At 39.5% G+C, this 20,497-nt stretch overlaps 1 protein-coding gene and 1 pseudogene across 12 annotated transcripts; both read left to right on the top strand.

Annotated features, from left to right (window-relative positions):
* The first annotated feature begins 8,144 nt into the window (after positions 1-8,144).
* On the top strand, positions 8,145-19,286 carry LOC126630764 (putative disease resistance RPP13-like protein 1). Of its 12 annotated transcripts, XM_050300933.1 has the most exons (15): positions 8,146-12,083; positions 12,246-12,332; positions 12,558-12,684; positions 13,180-13,307; positions 13,415-14,114; positions 14,413-14,587; positions 14,682-15,226; positions 15,809-15,971; positions 16,301-16,410; positions 17,089-17,260; positions 17,366-17,507; positions 17,905-18,038; positions 18,159-18,255; positions 18,583-18,806; positions 18,896-19,286. In XM_050300933.1, exon 1 carries the CDS (start codon positions 8,213-8,215, stop codon positions 12,062-12,064), a length of 3,852 nt encoding a protein of 1,283 aa, XP_050156890.1. In that variant the 5' UTR covers positions 8,146-8,212; the 3' UTR covers positions 12,065-12,083; positions 12,246-12,332; positions 12,558-12,684; positions 13,180-13,307; positions 13,415-14,114; positions 14,413-14,587; positions 14,682-15,226; positions 15,809-15,971; positions 16,301-16,410; positions 17,089-17,260; positions 17,366-17,507; positions 17,905-18,038; positions 18,159-18,255; positions 18,583-18,806; positions 18,896-19,286. The 12 variants fall into 12 exon arrangements, with proteins under 12 accessions (XP_050156892.1, XP_050156888.1, XP_050156897.1 ...); XM_050300941.1 differs by lacking the exons at positions 16,301-16,410; positions 17,089-17,260; positions 17,366-17,507; ... (1 more) ...; positions 18,159-18,255; positions 18,583-18,806; XM_050300934.1 differs by lacking the exons at positions 13,415-14,114; positions 14,413-14,587; positions 14,682-15,226; ... (2 more) ...; positions 18,583-18,806; positions 18,896-19,286 and having other exon boundaries at positions 17,905-17,979.
* LOC126629063 (uncharacterized) overlaps positions 18,356-20,497 on the top strand; it is a 38,351-nt pseudogene continuing 36,209 nt past the window's right edge.

The following is a 20,497-nucleotide window of genomic DNA, read 5'->3' as shown; positions in this document are numbered from 1 at the left end:
TCTTGCAGTATCTTCCGTTGGCATCAACAGCACTGCGGCGAGAACGGTCGATTGCCTATCCAAGTCTCGGTCGAGAAGGGTTTTCGAATCCTTGTTGGTCGAGGTCATCTCATTAGCCCTCTCGGCGAGGTGAGGTGTTACAGTTATTACATTCGGCACATTGCAAGCCGAATTCGGTTCGTGAACTTTGTAAGAAATAGCAGCCTTGTCTTCAGGCTCGAGAACCCAAGAGGCCGAGACGCGTTCCTTTCTCGGCCGCAATCGCAAGACGCAGAAGTCTAGCGCGACCCAACGCAGCATCATCAAATTTACTCCTCGGCCGAGCCTCGGCCGACGAGTTGGCACGCCCCGCAATCACCGAAGGACGTAGTTAGCTTAGAATATATTCGGCCTGCACGCCACGTAGGCTTTGTAATTTCTAGGGTCAACAGGTTCGAAGGTACGTTTAGTACGTGCATGCTGAAATGAGTCAATTGTTCTGTTTCGAGTTTGATACTCAGGGCGGAATAGAAAGAAAAAAATTAAAAGGCCAACATAACCTTGCTTATTTTATGATATATTTGTGACATTGACACTTAATGAATATTAATATTTGTTGGTAATGAAGAAGTTCATTAGGTTCTTCTGGGTAATTATTTCACACTCATCGCAGCAGCCATATTCCCTGAAGCTTCTGAGAAGGAACAATTAAGAAACGATTAATTTTCTCAGCCAATAGTTGCATAAACATAAACACAGAAACGGATGTATACCTCTAAATTACACCCTTAATCCCAAACAGTGCAAAGCTTGTGGTACGGAAAATCAATTTCAGTGAAAACCCATAACTTTCTAGGGTTTTCCACTTCTACACAAAAAAACCATGGTCAATTGAATGAGGAAAATCACAACCATTTCAGAAAAACTGACAACTAAATCAAAGCGGGGAGATGTTGAGATGCTGCGACGAGAGAAGAGAGAGGCAGTGAACGAAGCAGAGAATGGAGCCTCGCCGCCGAGAAGACAACGAGGAGGAGAGAGGGTACGAGGAGAGAAGAAAGACACAAGATTAGGGTTTGTTTTTATGAATTGGTGTAGAATTATTAAAAAACAGAAGGGGTACTTTTGTGTTCCATGGGGTGGAATAAGTTCGTTCCATGGAGTGGAATAAATCTTTTTTATGGGGGAGTGTGGTACAAAAATTAGACTAAAATTCATTTCATGGTAGGCGCGTCTTATATTTTTTATCACATCAAACATGAGACGAACTTGTTCCGTTCCACTCCACATACCAAACGCCACAAAACCACATCTCTAAACTCTTTCTCTCCCTCTTCCCGAATGTTTCGTCCCTCCCAGATCATTTATGTTAATAGTGAGGCCTTTTAAGTTTTCTTTAATAGAATTGTTTTTGTGAGAAATATCTTTCAAATTTTCATGTTTAAAATTGGGTGTTTCAAAAGTCTCGAAACATTGTTGTTTTTTGGCGTTCATTTTTTTCATCCATCATAATATCTATGTCGCTCAAAATTAATAGAAATTGGAGTCATCTCACAAAGAAGGTAGTAAACTCTAAAAATTATGATTCGTAGATGTATGATCTTGCTGTTTATTTTTAATGATATGTTTGTTGTTTGAGATTGACGCATATTACTTTGTTTGTTGTAATTATCCTTCTGTGTGAACACATATTTACTTTCATATGACATGTGATACTAATTTAATTCATTTTTATTCATTTTAATCTGGACAGGATGCAAAAGAAGAAATCAGTAATCAATTGAAAAGGATGGGTGTACAACCAGAAGAAGGGATTTTGATGAAAGACAATGTTTTGTTGCCTGCTTGGAATCGAGTTGAAGTTCCCCCATTTTACAACAGGATGTGCAATTCACACTTTTTTTTACTTCTCACATATTTTCTGAATTTTAAGCCGTCAGATCAAATAAATTAAAAAATATCAAAATATAGAAATTAATAAGGAGTATGTAAGAAGTAAAAAATGATGTATGGATATATATATCCCTTTTACAAACCATTGGCATCTCCAGACGTGATCAAATTTTCCATCTCTAAGATGAGCGTGGCCTCTATGGCTTTAATTATTGACTGATATTTGTTTATAAATTTAATTTTTCTTAACTTTGTTTTTATAAATTTAATATGTGTCAAACAATGATTAGAAACAAAGACCACACCCATTTTGGCATAGAAGATTTGATCTCCCCATAAACTCAGTGATAAGACTGGCAAGTGAGAGATTTTTCAATGCGATTGGAACACAAATGATACACCACATGTAGGGATAGGCAAATATCCATCAGTTATGGGTAACCGCGGTTATCCGTCCATTTCAATTTCACGGTTACGGTTATGGATAACCGTTTAGATAAATAAACGGTTATGGGTATAACCGTTTACCCGTGAAATTTAAATGGGTGGTTATGGATATTAACCGCGGTTATAAACGGGTAACCATTTACCCATTTATTTTATATATGTAAAATTAACACAAACCATGTTCCTATCGGACAAAACTTAAATCAATGCTATTGACTATAGTGCATGATTTATGTAGCTAACATAATATAGTTTTCCTTAACCACTTTAAATTTCATGGTCCATTATATATTATGTTAATACTTTACATTCCGAGTTAAATAATCCAAGAATATTGTATTTTAACAGTTTTTATAACCCAAGAATACTTAGCAAATTTTATATTACCTTTATTGTTAACCATTAAAAATTTCGTCTGTAAACTATTATTTCAATTATTGGAATGATATAAGGACTTGAAAAATTAAAATGCGGAAATGTATGATGAATGTTATAGAACGGTGTTTAATTGTTAGAAAAATAAAATTATGACAAATTTTTCTTTTTTAATTTTCAAGTTGTTAAAAAAACACATAGACGGGTGAAAAATGAGTAAATGGTAAAAAAGAAAGGATAAACGGGTTAAAAATGATAAATGGGTAAACGTGTACTAAACGGTTACAGTTAAATAGGTACACGGATATGGGTATGGTTAACCGTTTATAAACGGTTATGGGTATGGGTATAACCGTTTAGACAATTACCCAACGGATAAATGGTTATACGGATATGAGAATAAACGGTTATGGATAAATAACCGCGGTTACCCGCCCATCATAACTGTTGCCCATCCCTAACCACATGTCACTCTACAAGTAAAATGATACTTATATTAAAAGATTAACAACTTAAAAAAAAAAAAATTTTTATTCACTTATTATATCAGTCGTATTTCAAACACAAAGAAAATTTTCTCTTATTTTCATATTCCAAATGCAATCTATTAATTAACCAAGTCAATGTAATTGCTACTTGCATGCACGATTAACGTGTGGGATCCACTGAGACTCACCCACACCACCCTGTCACTCGCACCAACCAAATATTAGGAAGTTGTCATTGTCAGTTAAATTATGGAAAAGGTCACATTCTCCTAGCAATAGCAATTGTATTCGTTTATCGTACATCGTACAGATAATTTTCATTAAGTATTATTTATATTTGAATTTTAAATAATTTTTTACCGTACGATGTACGATTAAAGGATTCCTAGGATGCGAGGATCATTTTCCTTAAATTATAAGGATTAAGACTATGATATGTAAAAAAAAAAATAAAGACTATGATTAACGTGTGGGGTCCACTCAAATGTTGACCAAAAGCGTATCAAGTCGTCTCTTGTTCTTCCTCACCTCCTCACCTCCTTTAACGTGTGGGGTCCACTCAAATATTGACCAAAAGTGTATCAAGTCGTCTCTTGTTCTTCCTCACCTCCTCACCTCCTCACCTCAACACTTTCTTTGAAGGACCAAAAAAAAAAAAAAAAGAGGGGAAGAAAATGGCAAGAGCTTTGATTGGATAGGCTTTTCTCTCCTCTTCCATCCAGTGGCTGTGCAACAAGATTGTTCTGACGAGTTCATGGACTTGTTCCGGCGGAAAAAAAACTTATTATTCACTCAGCTAAAATTGAAAGTGTCATAACTTCTCAATTCAGTTGAGATTTAAAATCAATAGAATTGATGCATAAGTTGAGTTTATCCACTATCAATCATTTTGACTATTCTGTGAAAAATCTCCGTTATTCAAGGATAAAATAACAAAAGTACTCTTAATTTTGTCAAATCATTTTGGGCCACATTTTATTAAATTAACGGTTTTTTTTTTTTTTGTCATTTTGGTCCTTTTGTAACATAGATGTTTCACAGAATTATCAAAATAATTGATGGTAGACAAATTTAGGGATCGTTTCTATTAATTTCAAATCTGATGAACCAAAGTGATGAATTATGTAAATCTTAGAGACCATTTTTCTAAAATGCCAAAAAATTCTTTTTGTTAGAAGTATCCTTTAGATCTTCATGTTTAAAACTTTGGTGTTTCATAGTTCTTGGAACATTGCTATTTTTTGGCATTCCATTTTTTTCATTCATCAGAATATCTATATTGTTCAAAATTTATAGAAACTGTATTCTTTACTTTGCTCTTCATGCTCTTCAGTTTAACTCTGTAGGAAACGGCTGTTCTCGGAGGTTTCCCCTTTAATATATTTTCTTGCTTCAAAAAAAAAAAAAAAAAAACCGGAGTCATCATCTCACGAGGAAGGCAAAAAACTTTGAAAAATATGATATGTAGATGCATTATCTTGTTGTTTGTTTTCAACGATATATTTGTTGTTTGATGTTGAAACAGAGTATTGATAACATCTTTTTTTGTAATTAATGTTTTGAGCATGTCTTCGTATGACGCATGATACTAATTTAATTCACCTTTATTCATTTTAATCTCGACAGACGGCCAAAGAAGAAATTGGTAACCAATCGAAAAATGGGTGGACAACCAGAAGAAGGGATTACTGGGTGCCCCTGGGGGAAAATTTTTGATGAAAGGCATTGTATTGTTGCCTGCTTGGACTCGAGTTGAAGTTCCCGTATTATACAACCCAATTATGTTAAGACCTTTTTCCCATTTAGACCCATTTCCTTAGTTTATTCCTTTATCTAGCAGTGGATCAGTAAAAGGATAGTGACTCAACATTTGTACCTAACACTCTTGTTTGTAGTGACGGATGTGGGCATATTATCCCTGTTGCAACTCTCATTTGGGATATGAATGAAAAACTATTTTTATAATTCCTCTGTCATTTTTCCTTTCTTTACATTTCTATTTCTTAAAGCTGCTGGAACCTACCATTTGGTATCAAGAGCCCAGGTGTGCATCCATGGGCAAAAGTAAGGCATCTGTCACGATGGCGGATGTACCGGAAGACGAACTGGACCATGAGTTTCAACAACATCAGATACTCACCCAGCTTCAGGAATTTCAGGACTCTATCTCGATGTTGAATGTTCGCTACGACGACCTGCAGCACTCCATGGCCGATCTCTTACTCCACCAATTTCACCAGGACCAACTGCAACAAAGAATTTTAGACGAAGTTCGTGCCCTAAAAAACCCTTCCCTACCCAAACCCCAAATCCCAATTTGCTCAATTCCCATTTCGATGGGACCCAAACCCTTCTTTGTCGTCCACACACCCATACCACCACCATCATGGTATCTCTCTCCATCTCAACCCTTCACAACAACCCAACCTCCGGGATCCCACCTAACGGCCAACCCCTCATCACTTTCATTCACCCCACGGCTATCCACCACCACCCAAGCTCTGAACCGACCCTCCACCTCCCGCTACCTTCCCCCATCCACGACTGAGCCCAACCCCTATTTCTTCCCTACCGACCCGTCTTACATCCACACCCCTCAACCCACTTCATCGACTTTTCCTGGGCACAAAAACCTCAAAATCAAACTTTCCTCGTTTCTTTGGAGACGACCCTTACCGATGGATTGCGACGGTTGAGGAGTTTTTAGACTATCACGAGATAACCGAGCATCGCCACGTCACAGTGGTAGGCCTTCATCTTGGAGGAGACGCGGCCCACTGGCTCCGTTGGTTCAAGATACAGTTTCCCCTCTCCTCTTGGGCCATCTTCATGACCCTACTGCGGCAACGATTTGGTCCAGTCGACTCTTTGAACCTTAATATGGCCCTGTCGCATATCACGCAGACCACCACGATGGAGACGTATGTGGGTCAGTTCATTCGCCTCTCATGCCGCACTCCGAACTAGACTGACGCCCAACTACTGGGAGCGTTTTTAGGCGGCCTCAAAGAAGAGCTGCAAGATGATGTTGTGGCCTAGAGACCTTCTCTGGCACGTGCCATTGAACTAGCTCGTATCTACGAGCACAAACAGGGTCGCCGGCAAGTGGTTAGTCTCGGGACCTCTCGTTCCTCCCCTTACATTTCTAAACCACCATTTTCCCCCTCACCTACCCCACCTAACCAACCCACTACATCTCGACCCCCTATTACCCCAACCAACCCACCAAAGCCGATCTTACGGCTCACCCGTTGAAAGCAGGGACTTTGTTTCAACTATGATGACCAGTATTGACCCGGCCACTAGTGTCGTCAATCCCACATACTACTGTTACTGGCTAATGAGGATGGTTCAGACCCTGTTCCCGAGACAAAGGCCCCCGCGCCACCGCTCCCTACAGTGGTGGAACATCCGGAGCATCCCATCGCCATCAACGCGATCTCAGCCACTAAGCGTAACACCAATCCAAAGAATTCATTTTCCAAACACCAATCCAAGTATTCATCGACTCCGGTGCTGATCAAAATTTTCTCAACCCACAAGTGGTGACTCGTTTGGGCTTGCACGTTGACCCGTCTCGAACCGAGGCAGTAATGGTAGCCACAGATCTTTTGCGCTAAAGGGGTGGCTCATCAAGTTTTAGTGTGCCTTCAAGGCTATACATTTACCAATTACTTTCACCTTCTTGCGATGACGGGCTGTGACATGGTCTTAGGAGTGGATTGGTTGGAAACACTGAGTTTCATCGGATGGAATTTTTTGCTCAAAATTATGGAATTCTCAGTGCATGGGACCAATTACAGATTGGTAGGGTCCTTTAACTCCCTTGTTATGCGCTCTCTCGTGTCCACGGGTATTAAGGCTGTTCCTGGCAAACCTTTCTGTGTTGTCTCCCAGTTGTCAAGCCTTACTCACCCATCTCCCCAACCTACTCCACCACCAACACCAATTCAATCCCTCATCACTAAATATCATAGTCTCTTCCAGCCACTAACATCTTTGCCCCCTATTGCGAGATCGATCATCGAATTCCCTTACTTCTAGGCACGGGGCCAATCAATGTTCGACCATATCGATACGGGCATGCCCAAAAAGCAGAATTGGAGCGCCAAGTTGACGAGATGTTAGCCGCTGGCATTATCCCCCCCAGCTTGAGTCATTCCTCGTCCCTGGCCTTATCTAGTAGTGGATCAGTAAAAGGATAGTGACTCATCATTTGTACCTAACACTCTTGTCTGTACTGACAGATGTGGGCATATTATCCCTGTTACGACTCTCATTTGGGATATGAATGAAAAACTGTTTTTATAATTCCTCTGTCATTTTTCATTTATCTACATTTCTATCTCTTGGAGCTGCTGGAACCTACCAAATTATAAGACCTGGCAAGGGATGAAACAAAAAAAAAGAGATCCCTTCCATTTATGAGTTTAACAACTTGTAATATAACTCCAATATATTGATTAACCAGGTCATGGATGATGACATGATAACATAATCAACAAAAGATAACAATTTTAATCTTAATTTAATCAGGTGATCAATTTAAAGATCCTGTGATGTAAAATTCCAACGTAATCAACATAAGATTCCAATCATAGCCTTAATTAATTAGGTGATGAAGCCCAAAGCAAAATCCCAAAACGACTTCTAATATCAAATTATCAACAAACAAAAGGGATGTTATGGTTAATTACTAAAAAATTGTCGGCCAACCGACACTCTCACACCAGCCAAACCAACTACCAGCAAATTGTGAGTCAAATAAGCCTCTATGATTAACGTGTGGGGGGCCAACCCACACTATCACACCAGTCAAGCCAACTAGCAGGAAATTGTCAGTCAAATAAGCCTCAATGATTAACGTGTGGGGTCCACTGAATAATTGACCAAAACACATCAAGTCGTCTCTTTCCGAAACGAAATTAAGCTTATAAAATAAAATTATAGGTAATAAGACTCTTCTTCTTCCTCACCTCAACACTTCTTTGAAGAGAAAAAAAAAAAAAAACAGAGAGAAAGAGAGAGAAATGGCAGGAGCTTTGATTGGAGAGGCTTTTCTCTCCGCTTCCATTCAGACGTTGTGCGACAAGATTGCTTCTGGCGACTTCTTGGACTTCTCCCGGGGAAAAAAGCTTGACCATTCACTCTTGGAGAGACTGAAGCTGACTTTTCTGGCCCTCGATGCAGTGCTCGATGATGCAGAGGAGAAGCAAATTGAGAAACCTCGTGTGAAAAAGTGGCTTGACGAGCTCAAACATGCCGTCTTCGATGCCGAGGACCTGCTGGCTGAGATCGATGCTGAAGCTTTGCAAAGCAGGGTGGAAGCAGAGGAATATCAAACCAAAACCACGTCCCAGGTGTGGAACTTCTTCTCTACTTCTCTTAATCCTTTTTATCAAGGCATGAATGGTAGGATACAAGAGTTGTTTCAAAAGGTGGAACACCTTGCGAAACAAATAGATCTCCTTGGTCTTAAGGGAGGCGTTAAGGAGAAGGTTTCTCAAAAAACTCCCACAACGTCCTTTGTTGGGCATGACTTTAGTGCTTGTGGTAGGGAAGGAGATAAAAAGAAGTTGAAGAGAATGTTACTATCGGATGATGCAAGTAGCAGCCACATATCAGTAATCCCCATAGTGGGAATGGGCGGGGTCGGTAAGACAACCCTTGCTCAGCTCCTTTACAATGATAAGAATATAAAAGAGCATTTTGATGTTACAGCTTGGGCCTGTGTTTCCGAAGATTTTGATGCTATGAGGGTAACTAAAACCCTTATTGAATCAATTATCTCAAAACCTTGCATTTTTCAAGATAGCTTGCTTCAAGTTGAACTTAGGGAACAAGTGAGGGAGAAAAAGTTCCTATTTGTGTTGGATGACCTTTGGAATGACGACTATAGTGCTTGGGATCTTGTACGGGCTCCTTTTACTTATGGGGCGAGGGGAAGTAAGGTCATAGTGACAACAAGGAACAAAAGTGTCGCATCCATTGTGCATACCGGTCCTATTCACTATTTGGAACAATTGTCGCATGAAGATTGTTGGTTGTTACTCAGAAAACATGCATTTAGAAATGAAAATCCTAGTGCGCATCCAGACTTGGAAGAAATTGGTAAGCAAATTGCACGCAAGTGCAACGGTCTTCCTTTAGCTGCAAAAGCACTTGGGGGTCTCTTAGGTTGTAATGTAGGTTACAAGGAGTGGTGTCACATATTGAACAACAATCTTTGGGAGACACTGCATGATAAAAGTGTTCTTCCATCTTTAAGATTGAGTTACCATTATCTCCCTACTTATTTAAAACAATGCTTTGCTTATCTCTCAATTTTCCCAAAGGACTATGAATTAGAAAAGGAATATATAATTCTACTTTGGATGGCAGTGGGTTTAATTCCACAAGATGAGAGTGGTAAAGGATTGGAAGAGCTTGGTGAGAGATACTTGGATGAACTATTGTCACGATCACTACTTCAAAGATCATGGAAATCAAGTTTCACAATGCATGATCTCATTAACGACTTGGCTGTGTCTGTGTCTGGAGAATTTTGTTGTAGGTTGGATGGAGAGCCACATGTTGAAGTTCCTAAAAAAGTTCGGCATTTGTCATATATGAGAGGAAGATTTGATACTGCTGCAAGATTTAAGTCATTGGATGAAATTAAGTGTTTGCGCACCTTCTTTCCTATGTCTTTAAGACCATACTATGAGTGGGATAAGAGCCTTTATGTAAGCATAAAGGTTCTAGATGATTTATTACCAGCCCTAAAATGTTTACGGGTGTTGTCACTGTCAAGATATAAAAATATCACGCAATTACCTGATAACATTGGTAAACACTTAAACTTGCGCTACATTGATCTCTCTCACACTGCAGTTAAAAAGTTACCAGATACGATGTGTACTCTCTACAATTTGCAAACTCTATTGTTGGTCGGTTGTTCCTCTCTTGTTGAATTGCCTGCAGACATGAGGAAATTGATTAATTTGCGTCATCTTGATATTAGTGGAACTTGTATAAAAGAGATGCCGGTGCAAATGGGTAGACTAAAAAGTTTGAGAACATTGACTGCTTTTGTGTTGGGGGAATCTACTAGGTCGGGTGGCATTGGTGAATTGGGGCAATTGTCGAACCTTCGAGGAAACCTCTCTATCTTGAATCTACAAAATGTCGTCAATCCTATAGATGCCTTGGGGGCCAATTTGAAGGATAAGAAAGATCTCAACGAAGTAGAGTTGGCATGGGGTCGTGAGGAAGCAAATGATTCCATAAAAGAGAGACACGTACTTGAAAGCCTACAACCTTCTGCAAATCTGGTGAAGCTGACCATCAAATTTTATGGTGGAACCAGCTTTCCGGATTGGTTGGGTGACTCTTCCTTCGCCAACATACAAGTCATGCGTATTAGTGATTGTGGTACTTGCTTCTCATTGCCACCGGTTGGGCGGCTTCCCGCTCTCAAGGAGCTCTATATAGAAAGGATGAAATTAGTCGTGAGTATTGGTGTCGAGTTCTACGGGGGTAATGGAGCTTCTCTAAGTCAACCATTTCAATCTCTCAAGAAGCTAGAGTTCAAAGAGATGCCGGAGTGGGAGGAATGGCTGTCGAGTCCAGGTAGAGGTCAATCTCCTGACTTTCCTCGTCTTGAGGTGCTCATTTTAGGGAAGTGTCCGAAGCTGAAGGGAAACTTGCCCGATCATCTTCCTTCATTGAGAAAGCTTCGGGTGTCAGACTGCGGGGTTCTACATGAAAGGGCTACCAGAACAAGATGGATACCTTGGTCTCTCATCGTCAACACGGAGTCCTTGCGACAATCTCTTAAACAACTGAAGATCGTTAGATGCCCTGGTCTCTCTTCGTTACTAGAGACGGAGTCGCTGTGCTCGCTTTGGAATCTTGAGATTCAATTTTTTAGTCGCCCAGATTGCTTGCAGCCGCACTTCAGCAGCTGTCTTGGAAGTTTGAGGCTCGTTAACTGCGCGTCACTCTTGTCGTTCCCGAGAAATGGTCTACCCACTTCGTTGACATATCTTGAAATAAAAAAATGCAGGAGATTAGAATTCCTATCTCATGAGATGATGGCCAAATTGACATCCCTTCGACATTTGGATTTGGTCTACAGCTGTGATTCACTGAGGTCCTTCCCGCTGGGCGTTTTCCCCAAACTTTCATATCTTAGTATCTGGGGCAGTAAAAGTCTAGAATCCCTTGCCATTGGAGAAGGAGCTGATGACGAAAATCTCACTCATCTCGACGATCTCTGGACCTCTTGCTGTCCAAATCTGGTCTCTTTTCCCCACGGGGGATTGCCCACTCCCAAACTGGCTCGATTTGTAGTCCAGAGATGCGAGAATTTGAAGTTATTGCCCGGCCGAATACACACCCTCACCGCCCTTCGAGACCTGAGTTTACACGAACTTCCAAATGTTGAGTCATTTGCAGAAGGGGGTTTGCCTCCCAACCTACAATCATTTCGAATCAGTCGTTGTGAGAAACTGAGGCCTTCAGTGGAGTACTGGGGTTTGCAACGAATTGTCTCCCTTCGAACATTTGATAGCTCAGGAAGCGAGGATGTGTTGGAGACGGTGCTCAAGGAACAGCTGCTCCCTACCACTCTTCACACTCTCGCAATCGGTGAAATGAAAAGCCTGAAATCTTTGGAGGGAAAGGGACTTCAACACCTCACTTCTCTTCAAGAGCTCAAAATTGGGTGGTGGGATAGTCTCGAATTCCTGCCAAAAGAGGGTTTGCCGGCATCGCTCTCTTTTCTGAGCATCGAAAAGTGTTCTTCCCTGAAGAAGAGGTGTCAGAAGAAGACGGGACAAGAGTGGAGCAAGATAGCTCACATTCCTTTCATCAAGATCGATGATCAAGTCATCATTTGAGATCTCAAGTCAAAGTCTGGTACGTGCATAACACTATGTTCAGATTCTGTAAAACTTTCTCTTCAATTGTTTACTGTCATCTATACTTTTACTTAGTTTAATTAATTAGTTAATCAGTCAGTTTTTAATTTTTTAATTCAACTACGGTAATCTAACAAAAACATGGTCCTTTAAATTTCAGGACAATATCATCCAAGGGCAACATGTGTTTGCTTACATAAATTACTAGTTGTCGAATCATGCCATGGCTATCTGTCAAGAATATGAGGTAACCCTGGATGATGTTTTTTTCCTTTCTCATGCTGATATGATTTGAGTGTGGTAGAATGCACATTCATCTTAAGATAAGGAAAAGATCCAGATTGTCAAACTTGAACGCGTAACAAACTGGAATTTAATTTGAAGAAGCTGTGCTAATTAGGTTCCACTGAGATATATGCTTGTTTTCTTAGATCACTCATTAATTTATAGTATCTTCAACTTTGAATTTAAGGTATCTTTCTGAGACAAGGTATGAAAAAGGAATGCGCTTGAGTTGACATCTGCCTTCAATATTGATGAGAAGAAACAAGCAACTTTTCGATTTGATGATGAATGGAAATGGGCGAAACCACGTGAAGGTAAAACTCCACACAAGCTTTTCTTTGCCTCTAATTCTTGTGAAGGACTTTGATATATATATATATATATTTTTTTTTTCCATCACAAGTAAAATTTGAATTTGTTTACTAGAGTTGTTTACTCAATATTTTAGGAATAAGAAATTCAGGAAAACTGGTTCCTAAATTTTCTTATTATTTTGCATCTTGGTACACCTCAAGTGATTACTACTCTGCTCCCACTAAAACTTTCACATTGCTATCTTTCCTTGTCAAATCATGTCTAAATTTTGTTCCCACTTTCATAGTTTGATTGCGATGATAAAATGGGAAAAGTAGGGACAAATGTGAAGGCACTATTCCTAAGGCTTTTGTAAATATGTTACATGTATCTGTAGAATTTTTCTTTAATCATTTAGGCTTATATATTAGTCAAATATTAACAGTGAAATTCAACTATGCTTTCAGGGCAAAATTAGAATGTCACTAATGTGTTCGTCGGCTTTTCTGATGCAGATAGCAAACTGTTGAACTGTAAAGATTGGATTATCAAAGGCCAACGATTTTAATGCCCATCTATTAGTTGTCCATGAATGGTTCTCCTGCAGTGTGGCATGAATGTGATTCTCCTTTCAATTGGATAGGTAACCCTTGGAATGAAGTTTTACTCATATACTGTTCTTTTTTTCAATAAAAGCAGCATGCCTTTTCGTATTCTCTTCATGTTGCTACCATGTTCGAATGGGTGCAGACTTTTTGTACAAACACAGCTGTTGGAGTGAGAACGGGTGACGATGACCACAAAACAAAAATGAGAGCCAGGTTTCTTTGGAGCACTGCCCTCATGCTTCTGCTTGTTGGAAATCAGTACATTATGTTACTTGAGCAGGAAGAGCTGATGGAAATTTGTTATGGCAGCAGAGATGGTTCTGCTGCTATGAGCAATAAGGATGTCAATGGCAAGGCAGTGAGAAAGCATCGTAAAGTCAAGGAGTGGGCCAGGAATATTGAGACTTAAGTGGTTGAATTTGGCAGCAGAGATGGTGGTGCTGTTGATTATAGTTATTTCTTTGTGAATGCATCTTGATATTGTTGTTGGTTGGTTTTAGTTCTGTTTAAGAGGGCTTATGGTCTCGTGTGTTGGCGGGCATATCTGTGTTGATTCACCTAGCAAACAAGGGAAGGAGACCACCCTTGATCAGAGCGAATCTGTGAATTACTTCAATCCAGGAAAGCAGGACGTGTTGATGGAAACTTGTAATGCAGCAGAGATGGTGCTGCTGCTGTGGATGAGAATGATGCCAAGGGCAAGGCTGCAAGAGGGTGTCACAGGGTCAAGGAACACCGCGTTGAGACCAGAGAGGTTGATCTTGAGCTTCCCCTACCTCAGGGCACCATTAGCTGCCGAGGATGTGGGAAATATTTTGAAATTCTGTGAAACTTTTAGAGAGGTATTCTTACTTTTGTTGTATTATATATTTGATTAAAATGTTGCTCTAAACTTGTTTTAATTGATTTTGTGCACCTTTTCTTAGGTGCTATCTCTTTTTTTATTCTTCTTCTTTTTACTCTAGTTTTTTAAAATTGAAAAGTGCCAAGCTGAACAGTGCTCCATTGTTCGATTTCATAGCTATAAAGTACTTTAGTAAGCACTCTACCTAGTATATTATAGTTATGCATAAAGTACTTTAGTAAGCTTTGATGGTGAAAATAGTTCATGTGGTTTACACCAACTTTATTTTCTCTAAGGTCTCTAGAGCAAGCAAGAACCAACTGCTCATGGTTCCGAGATTTGGAGAACCTGATCTGCGTCCAGGGTCGCTAAGGTTGAAGGAGCTGCCTGCAGGGTGTTTTAGTGGAGGCGGGGATGGATATGATGCCTTAAGCTTTTAAATTTCCTCTGTGATGAGGCTCTTAACACAAAGTAAGTAGAAGATACATATTATGCAAATTATAATTTTGTAATTGTCCTGTTTTCTGCATTTCAAGTTACAAGATCTTTTCATTCTTTCCTCCAGGACACTGAGGGGATGGATTGGGGAGCAAAATGAAAGATTGGCCAACGTAAAGAGGACTCGATAGCACAAATTTCATATCGGAGTTTGGGGATCGATAATATGAAGTTATTGCCCAAACATATGCACACCTGCACCACCCTTCAAAAATTGAGCACCTGGGATCTTCCAAATCTTGTGTCATTTGGTGAAAGGGGTTTGCCTCCCAACCTACAAACATTTCATAACTGAGATTGTGAGAAACTGAGGCCTTCAGTGGAGAAATGGGGTTTGCAACGACTTGTCTCCCTTCGAAGATTTCAGATCAGCAGCAAGGATGTGTTGAAGACGTTGCTCAAGGAACAGCTGCTTCTTACCGCTCTTCACACTCTTGCAATCTCTTATCTATCAAGTCTGAAATCTTTGGACAGAAATGGACTTCAACACCTCACTTCTCTTCAAAAGCTATATATTGGAAGGTGCGATAGTCTCGACTTCCTGCCAAAACAGGGTTTTCTGGCATCTATTTCTTTCCTGAACATCACCAGATGCCCCTCTGTGAAGAAGAGGTATGAGAACAAGAAGGGAAAAGAATGGAGAAAGATAGCTCATATTCCTTGCATGAAGATAGATGACGAAGTCATCATGATATGATCTCTCTCTCTCTCTCTCACCAAAACTTTTGCTTCTCATTTCACTCTCAACTCTCTAAAATCAGGTACTTTATCTTTTATTTGTTATATTGATTGTCTTAACTTTTCTACATAAAATCTACATAGAAATTTTTCTTTCATTTTTATAGTTAACCATTCTTACTTGTTTCGCCATATTTTTTTGTTGCACAATATATATATATATATACACACACACACACACATAAATGGTGCTGGTTCATAACTTTAGTGATGTAAAGCGGAGGAGTATCCTGTTTCATCCCCTATCTAAGATTTAAAGAGAGAGTGGACGATCCCGCTGAATTCTTTTCTAAGTTTCAGAGTTCAATTACTAAAATAAAAGGAACAGGGCAGAGTAAAATTTGTCACATGCATCTGCAGAAATTTCTATTGAATTGTTTAGGCCCAGCATACTGCATCGCTTTCTTGTTCTGTTTTCTTTTCCCTTTAAAGAAAAATGTTTCTTGAAATTTTCAGAAGAATGTGATGGGAATGACTTATTTATGTGCGTTCTGTGGAAATGGAAAGACATGATTATCTGAGGAAACCAAAATTACGACAAGTTTTAGTCCTTGAATGCCACTCGGTGGCTCTGCCTCTGCCCATCCGGCATGAATATGATTCTCCTGCATCGGAAAAGGTAACCCCACCTGAGTATGATGGTTTTCACATGCTGGTGTGGTTTGAACATGGCGGCATGATTTTATCATCTTTCAATTCCATAGCCAAGATTGTGTGCTGCCTCATGGCTGTGCTTCCTTGTAATGTATAGAGCTGGCTTGAATACCTGTACATTACGTTTACTAGACTAGGTGGCTTGCTGTTGTAGCAACAGATTTCATTCCATAGCCAAGATTCAGATTCTGTAAAAGTGTCTCTTCAATTGTTTACTGTCATCTATACTGTGAGTTTCTAATTGTTTAATTTAACTACGCTACCCTTTAAAAAATATGCTTCTTTATATTTCAGGACAATATCATCCAAAAGCAACACGTGTTTGCTTAAATGAATTACTAGTCGTCGAATCGGGCTATGGCTATCTGTCTTCATGAATATGATTCTCCTGCATGGGCGATGAGGTAACCCTGGATGTTGTTTTTTTTCCCTTTCTCATACTGATGTGATTTGAGTGTGGTAGAATGCATATTCATCTTATGATAAGGAAAAGATTCAGATTGTCAAACTTGAACGCGTAACAACTGGAATTAATTGGAAGAAGTGCTTTTTAGGTTCCACTAAGACATATGCATGTTTTCTTAGATCACTCATTAATTTATAGTGTCTTCGACTTCGAATTTAAGGTATCTTTCTGAGACAAGGTATGAAAAAGGAACACGCTCGAGTTGACATTTGCATTCAATATCAATGAGAAGAAACAAACATTTTTTCGATTTGACGATGAACGGAAGCGAGCGAAACCACGTGAAGGTAAAACTCCACGCGATCTTTTCTTTGCCTCTAATTCTTGGACTTTGATATATTTTTCTTTCATCACAAGTTAAATTTGAATTTCTCTACGGGAGTTGTTTGCTCAATATTTTAAGAATAAGCAAATTCAGGAAAACTGGTTCCAAAATTTTGTTCCCACTTTCAGAGTTTGATTGGGATGATAAAATGGGAAAAGTGGGGAAAAATGTGAAGGCATTATTCCTAATGCTTTTGTAAATATGTTGCACCTTATCTGTAGAATTTGTCTTTAATCATTTAGACTTATATACTAGTCAAATGTTAACAGTGGAATTCAACTAAGCTTTCAGGGCAAAATTATGTCACTAACGTGCTCCTTGCCTTTGCTGATGCAGATAGCAAACTGTGGAACTGTAAAGATTGGATTATCCAAGGCCAGTGATTTTAACGTCCATCAATTAGCTGTCCATGAATGGTTGTCCTGCAGTGTGGCATGAATATGATTCTCCTTCAATTGGATAGGTAACCCCAGGAATGATGTTTTACTCATATATTGCTTTATTTTCAATACAAGCAGCATTCCTTTTCATCTTCTCTTCATGTTGCTGCATCTTTGGGTGGGTGCAGATATGTTTTTATACATACACAGCTCTGTTGAAGTGAGAACGGGTGATGATGACCACAGAACAAAATGAGAGCCAGGTTTCTATGGAGCACCACCCTCATGCTTGCCCTCGTTGGAATTCTGTCCATTATGTTACTAGAACAGGTGGGTGGTTGCTGCACTACACATTTCACAGGAATGATATTTCTTATGTTGAACAGTGCAGATAATAAATATTGTGTTCCATTTCACTTTTGTTTCTTCAGAATTGTTTCTGAAAAGTTCATAAATAAACATCTTTTTTTCCTTTTAATTGAGATAAAGAGAGATGGTGTAGTCAGAGAAACGCTGATTATATTCATCAGTATAAAGAAAAAGTCCACTTGTTAACTGTGACGTAATATAATGAATAGCTCATGTATAAGTTGATGCTAATTCAATCTATTTATTAGTTGGAATTATTTAAGAAGCTGCACCAATTAGGTTTCATTTTAAGAACCATTTGCTTGTTTTCTACGATGAATTCCATCGTTTATAATTTCACCATATTTGAATTTAGCAGTATTCATACATGTTGAGCTGGGGTATGAAAAAGAAAAGCACTTGTGTTGGCGTCCTATCGAAACAGATATGAGAAGAAACAGGATTTTCACATCTTGATGTGGAAATGAAGTGGGAGAACGCATTGATCTGAAGGTAAAGCTGTCTTCTTTCACTGCATTAACTGTGCACATAGCCTCCATGAAATTTTGTTGGAATGTCCACATACTCCTTAAAGAGAACGATTTTAATCTGAAATTGTGCCCATTGTCACAGCCTATGAAGCAATCCAAAGGAACTGAGAGATTACAGCATTTTGCTATATCATTGGGGATGTTATGAGCTATCCCTTGAGTTGTATTAGGACAAAAAGGTATGTTTTCTATATGTGCGGTAACATGTGACTACAATTGGAATCTAATAAAATATGAGCAATCCCTTCGAGTATGTTCAAGCCGAAGAAACAAGGGGAGATGGATGTCGAAAGCAAGGATGGTTTGCCGCAAAAAATGTATGGATTCAAACAAGGTTTTAGTGACGTTCAAGCAGGTTTATGCCCTCGAGTTTTGATAGGTAACCGGTGTTGGTTCACCAAGAAAACGAGGGAAGGAGAAGTCTCTTGGTGGAAGCAAAGATATGTACTTGGATGCATCTCCGAATCTGAATCTGAATCTGTTCTTCTTGTTTGTTTTTACTCCAGTTTTAAAAATTGAAAGTCCGAAGCTGAATCTGTTCTTCGAGAACTGTCGCATGGAGGAAGTGTACGACAGTTTGTGATGGGAGTGATTTATTTGTGTACACTCTCTGGAATTGTAAAGACGTGGTTATCTGAGGCGACCAAAATTACGACAAGTAGTAGTCCTTGAATGCCGCTCTGTGGCTCTGCCTATCTGGCATGAATATGATTCTCCTGCATTGAAAAAGGTAACCCCACCCGAGGATGATGGTTTTCACATACTGGTGTGGTTTGAATACGGCAGCATGATTTTTTCATCTTTCACTTTAAACTTCAGGTAGAAACAGCGTGGATATGTTGAAGAGTGTGTGGGCTCGTTGCGTGCTGCCTCTTGGCTGTGCTTGCTTGAATACCTGTAGATTGGCGTTTACTAAACTAGGTGGCTTGCTGTTGTGGCAACAGATTTCCCCGGGGAAGGATACATCTTCATCCTGGTCATGAATACTGCACAATGTAAAAATATGAAGCGAGAAATAGGGTCACTTTGTCGCAATCCCCTACTCAGATGTATGTTGCAGTCAACACTAGGTGGCTTGCTGTAGGACGCTGGGCTTTGCAGTCAACACTTCATTGGCGCTCCTTCATTGTGTAAAGAATCTCAACGTTATGATTGAGTCAATTAAAATATTGATATGTATATTCCACAAAAAAAAAAAAATCTTAATTAATTGTTTCTGAGTCACCAGTTTTTATTTCTTTTCTTTTGAAAGGGATCGGTTAATAAAAAATAGGGTAAAAGACTGTTTACTACCCTCATGTTTCGTGGTTTTCAACATTTAGTACATCAAGTTTTTTTGTCTCAGAGTCATACCTAAAGCGTAATTTTGGGACAGTCTCATACATCCGTTAGTCAAACTGTTAAATGTGCCGTTAATTGTGACGTGGTGCCCATGTGGACAATGACTGGGCGCCACGTGTCAGCGACGTTTTTTTTTTTTCTTCCTCCTTCCTTCCTCCTTCTTCCTTCCCCTTCTTCTCCTTCTTCCTTCTTCTTCCTTCTCCCTTCTCCTTCTCCTTCTTCTTCCTCCGAATTTGGGGAAGTTTTTTTTTTTTTTTTTTTTTTCCTTCTTCCTCCTCCTTCCTCCTCCTTCCTCCTTCTCCTTCCTCCTTCTTCCTTCCTCTTCTTCTTCTTCTTCTTCCTTCGAATCTGCCCAGATTCGATTTTTTTTCTTCCTTCTTCTTCTCCTTCCTCCTTCCTTCTTCCTTCCCCTTCTTCCTTCTTCTTCCTCCGAATCTGGGGAAGATGAAGGTTTTTTTTTTTTTTTTTTGAGGAAGATGAAGAAGAAGGAAGAAGGAGAAGAAGGGGAAGGAAGAAGGAGGAAGAAAGAAGGAGAAGAAGAAGGAAGAAGAAGGAGGAAGAAGGAGGAAGAAGAAGAAAGAACAAAAAAAAAAAAAAGTTGCAGTCGGAGGAAGAAGAAGAAGAAGAAGAAAAAAAAAAAAAAAAGCCGAATCTGGGCAGATTCGGAGGAAGAAGAAGAAGAAGAAGAAGAAGATGAAGAGGAAGGAAGAGGAAGAAGGAGAAAGAAGGAGGAAGAAGGAGAAAAAAAAATAAAAAAAACTTCCCCAGATTTGGAGGAAGAAGAAGAAGGAGAAGGAGAAGGAGAAGGAGAAGAAAAAAGAAAAAAGAAAAAAGAAAGATTCGGAGGAAGAAGGAGGAAGGAGGAAGAAGGAGGAAGGAGAAGGAAGAAGGAAGAAGGAGGAAGAAGGAGGAAGAAGAAAAAAAAAAAAAAAAAAAAAAAATTCCCCAGATTCGGAGGAAGGAGAAGGAGAAGGGAGAAGGAAGAAGAAGGAAGAAGGAGAAGAAGGGGAAGGGAGAAGGGAGAAGGAAGAAGGAAGAAGGAGAAGAAGGGGAAGGAAGAAGGAGGAAGGAGGAAGGAGA

This window comes from Malus sylvestris, chromosome 7, assembly GCF_916048215.2.
Source record: "Malus sylvestris chromosome 7, drMalSylv7.2, whole genome shotgun sequence".
Taxonomy (NCBI): Eukaryota; Viridiplantae; Streptophyta; class Magnoliopsida; order Rosales; family Rosaceae; genus Malus; species Malus sylvestris.
The sequence above is the reverse complement of the archived record's forward strand: the minus strand, read 5'-3'. Positions and strand labels throughout refer to the sequence as shown.

Coding starts and splice junctions, on each gene's coding strand:
- LOC126630764 (XM_050300941.1), top strand. CDS start 8,213: ATGGCAGGAGCTTTGATTGGAGAGGCTTTTCTCTCCGCTTCCATTCAG.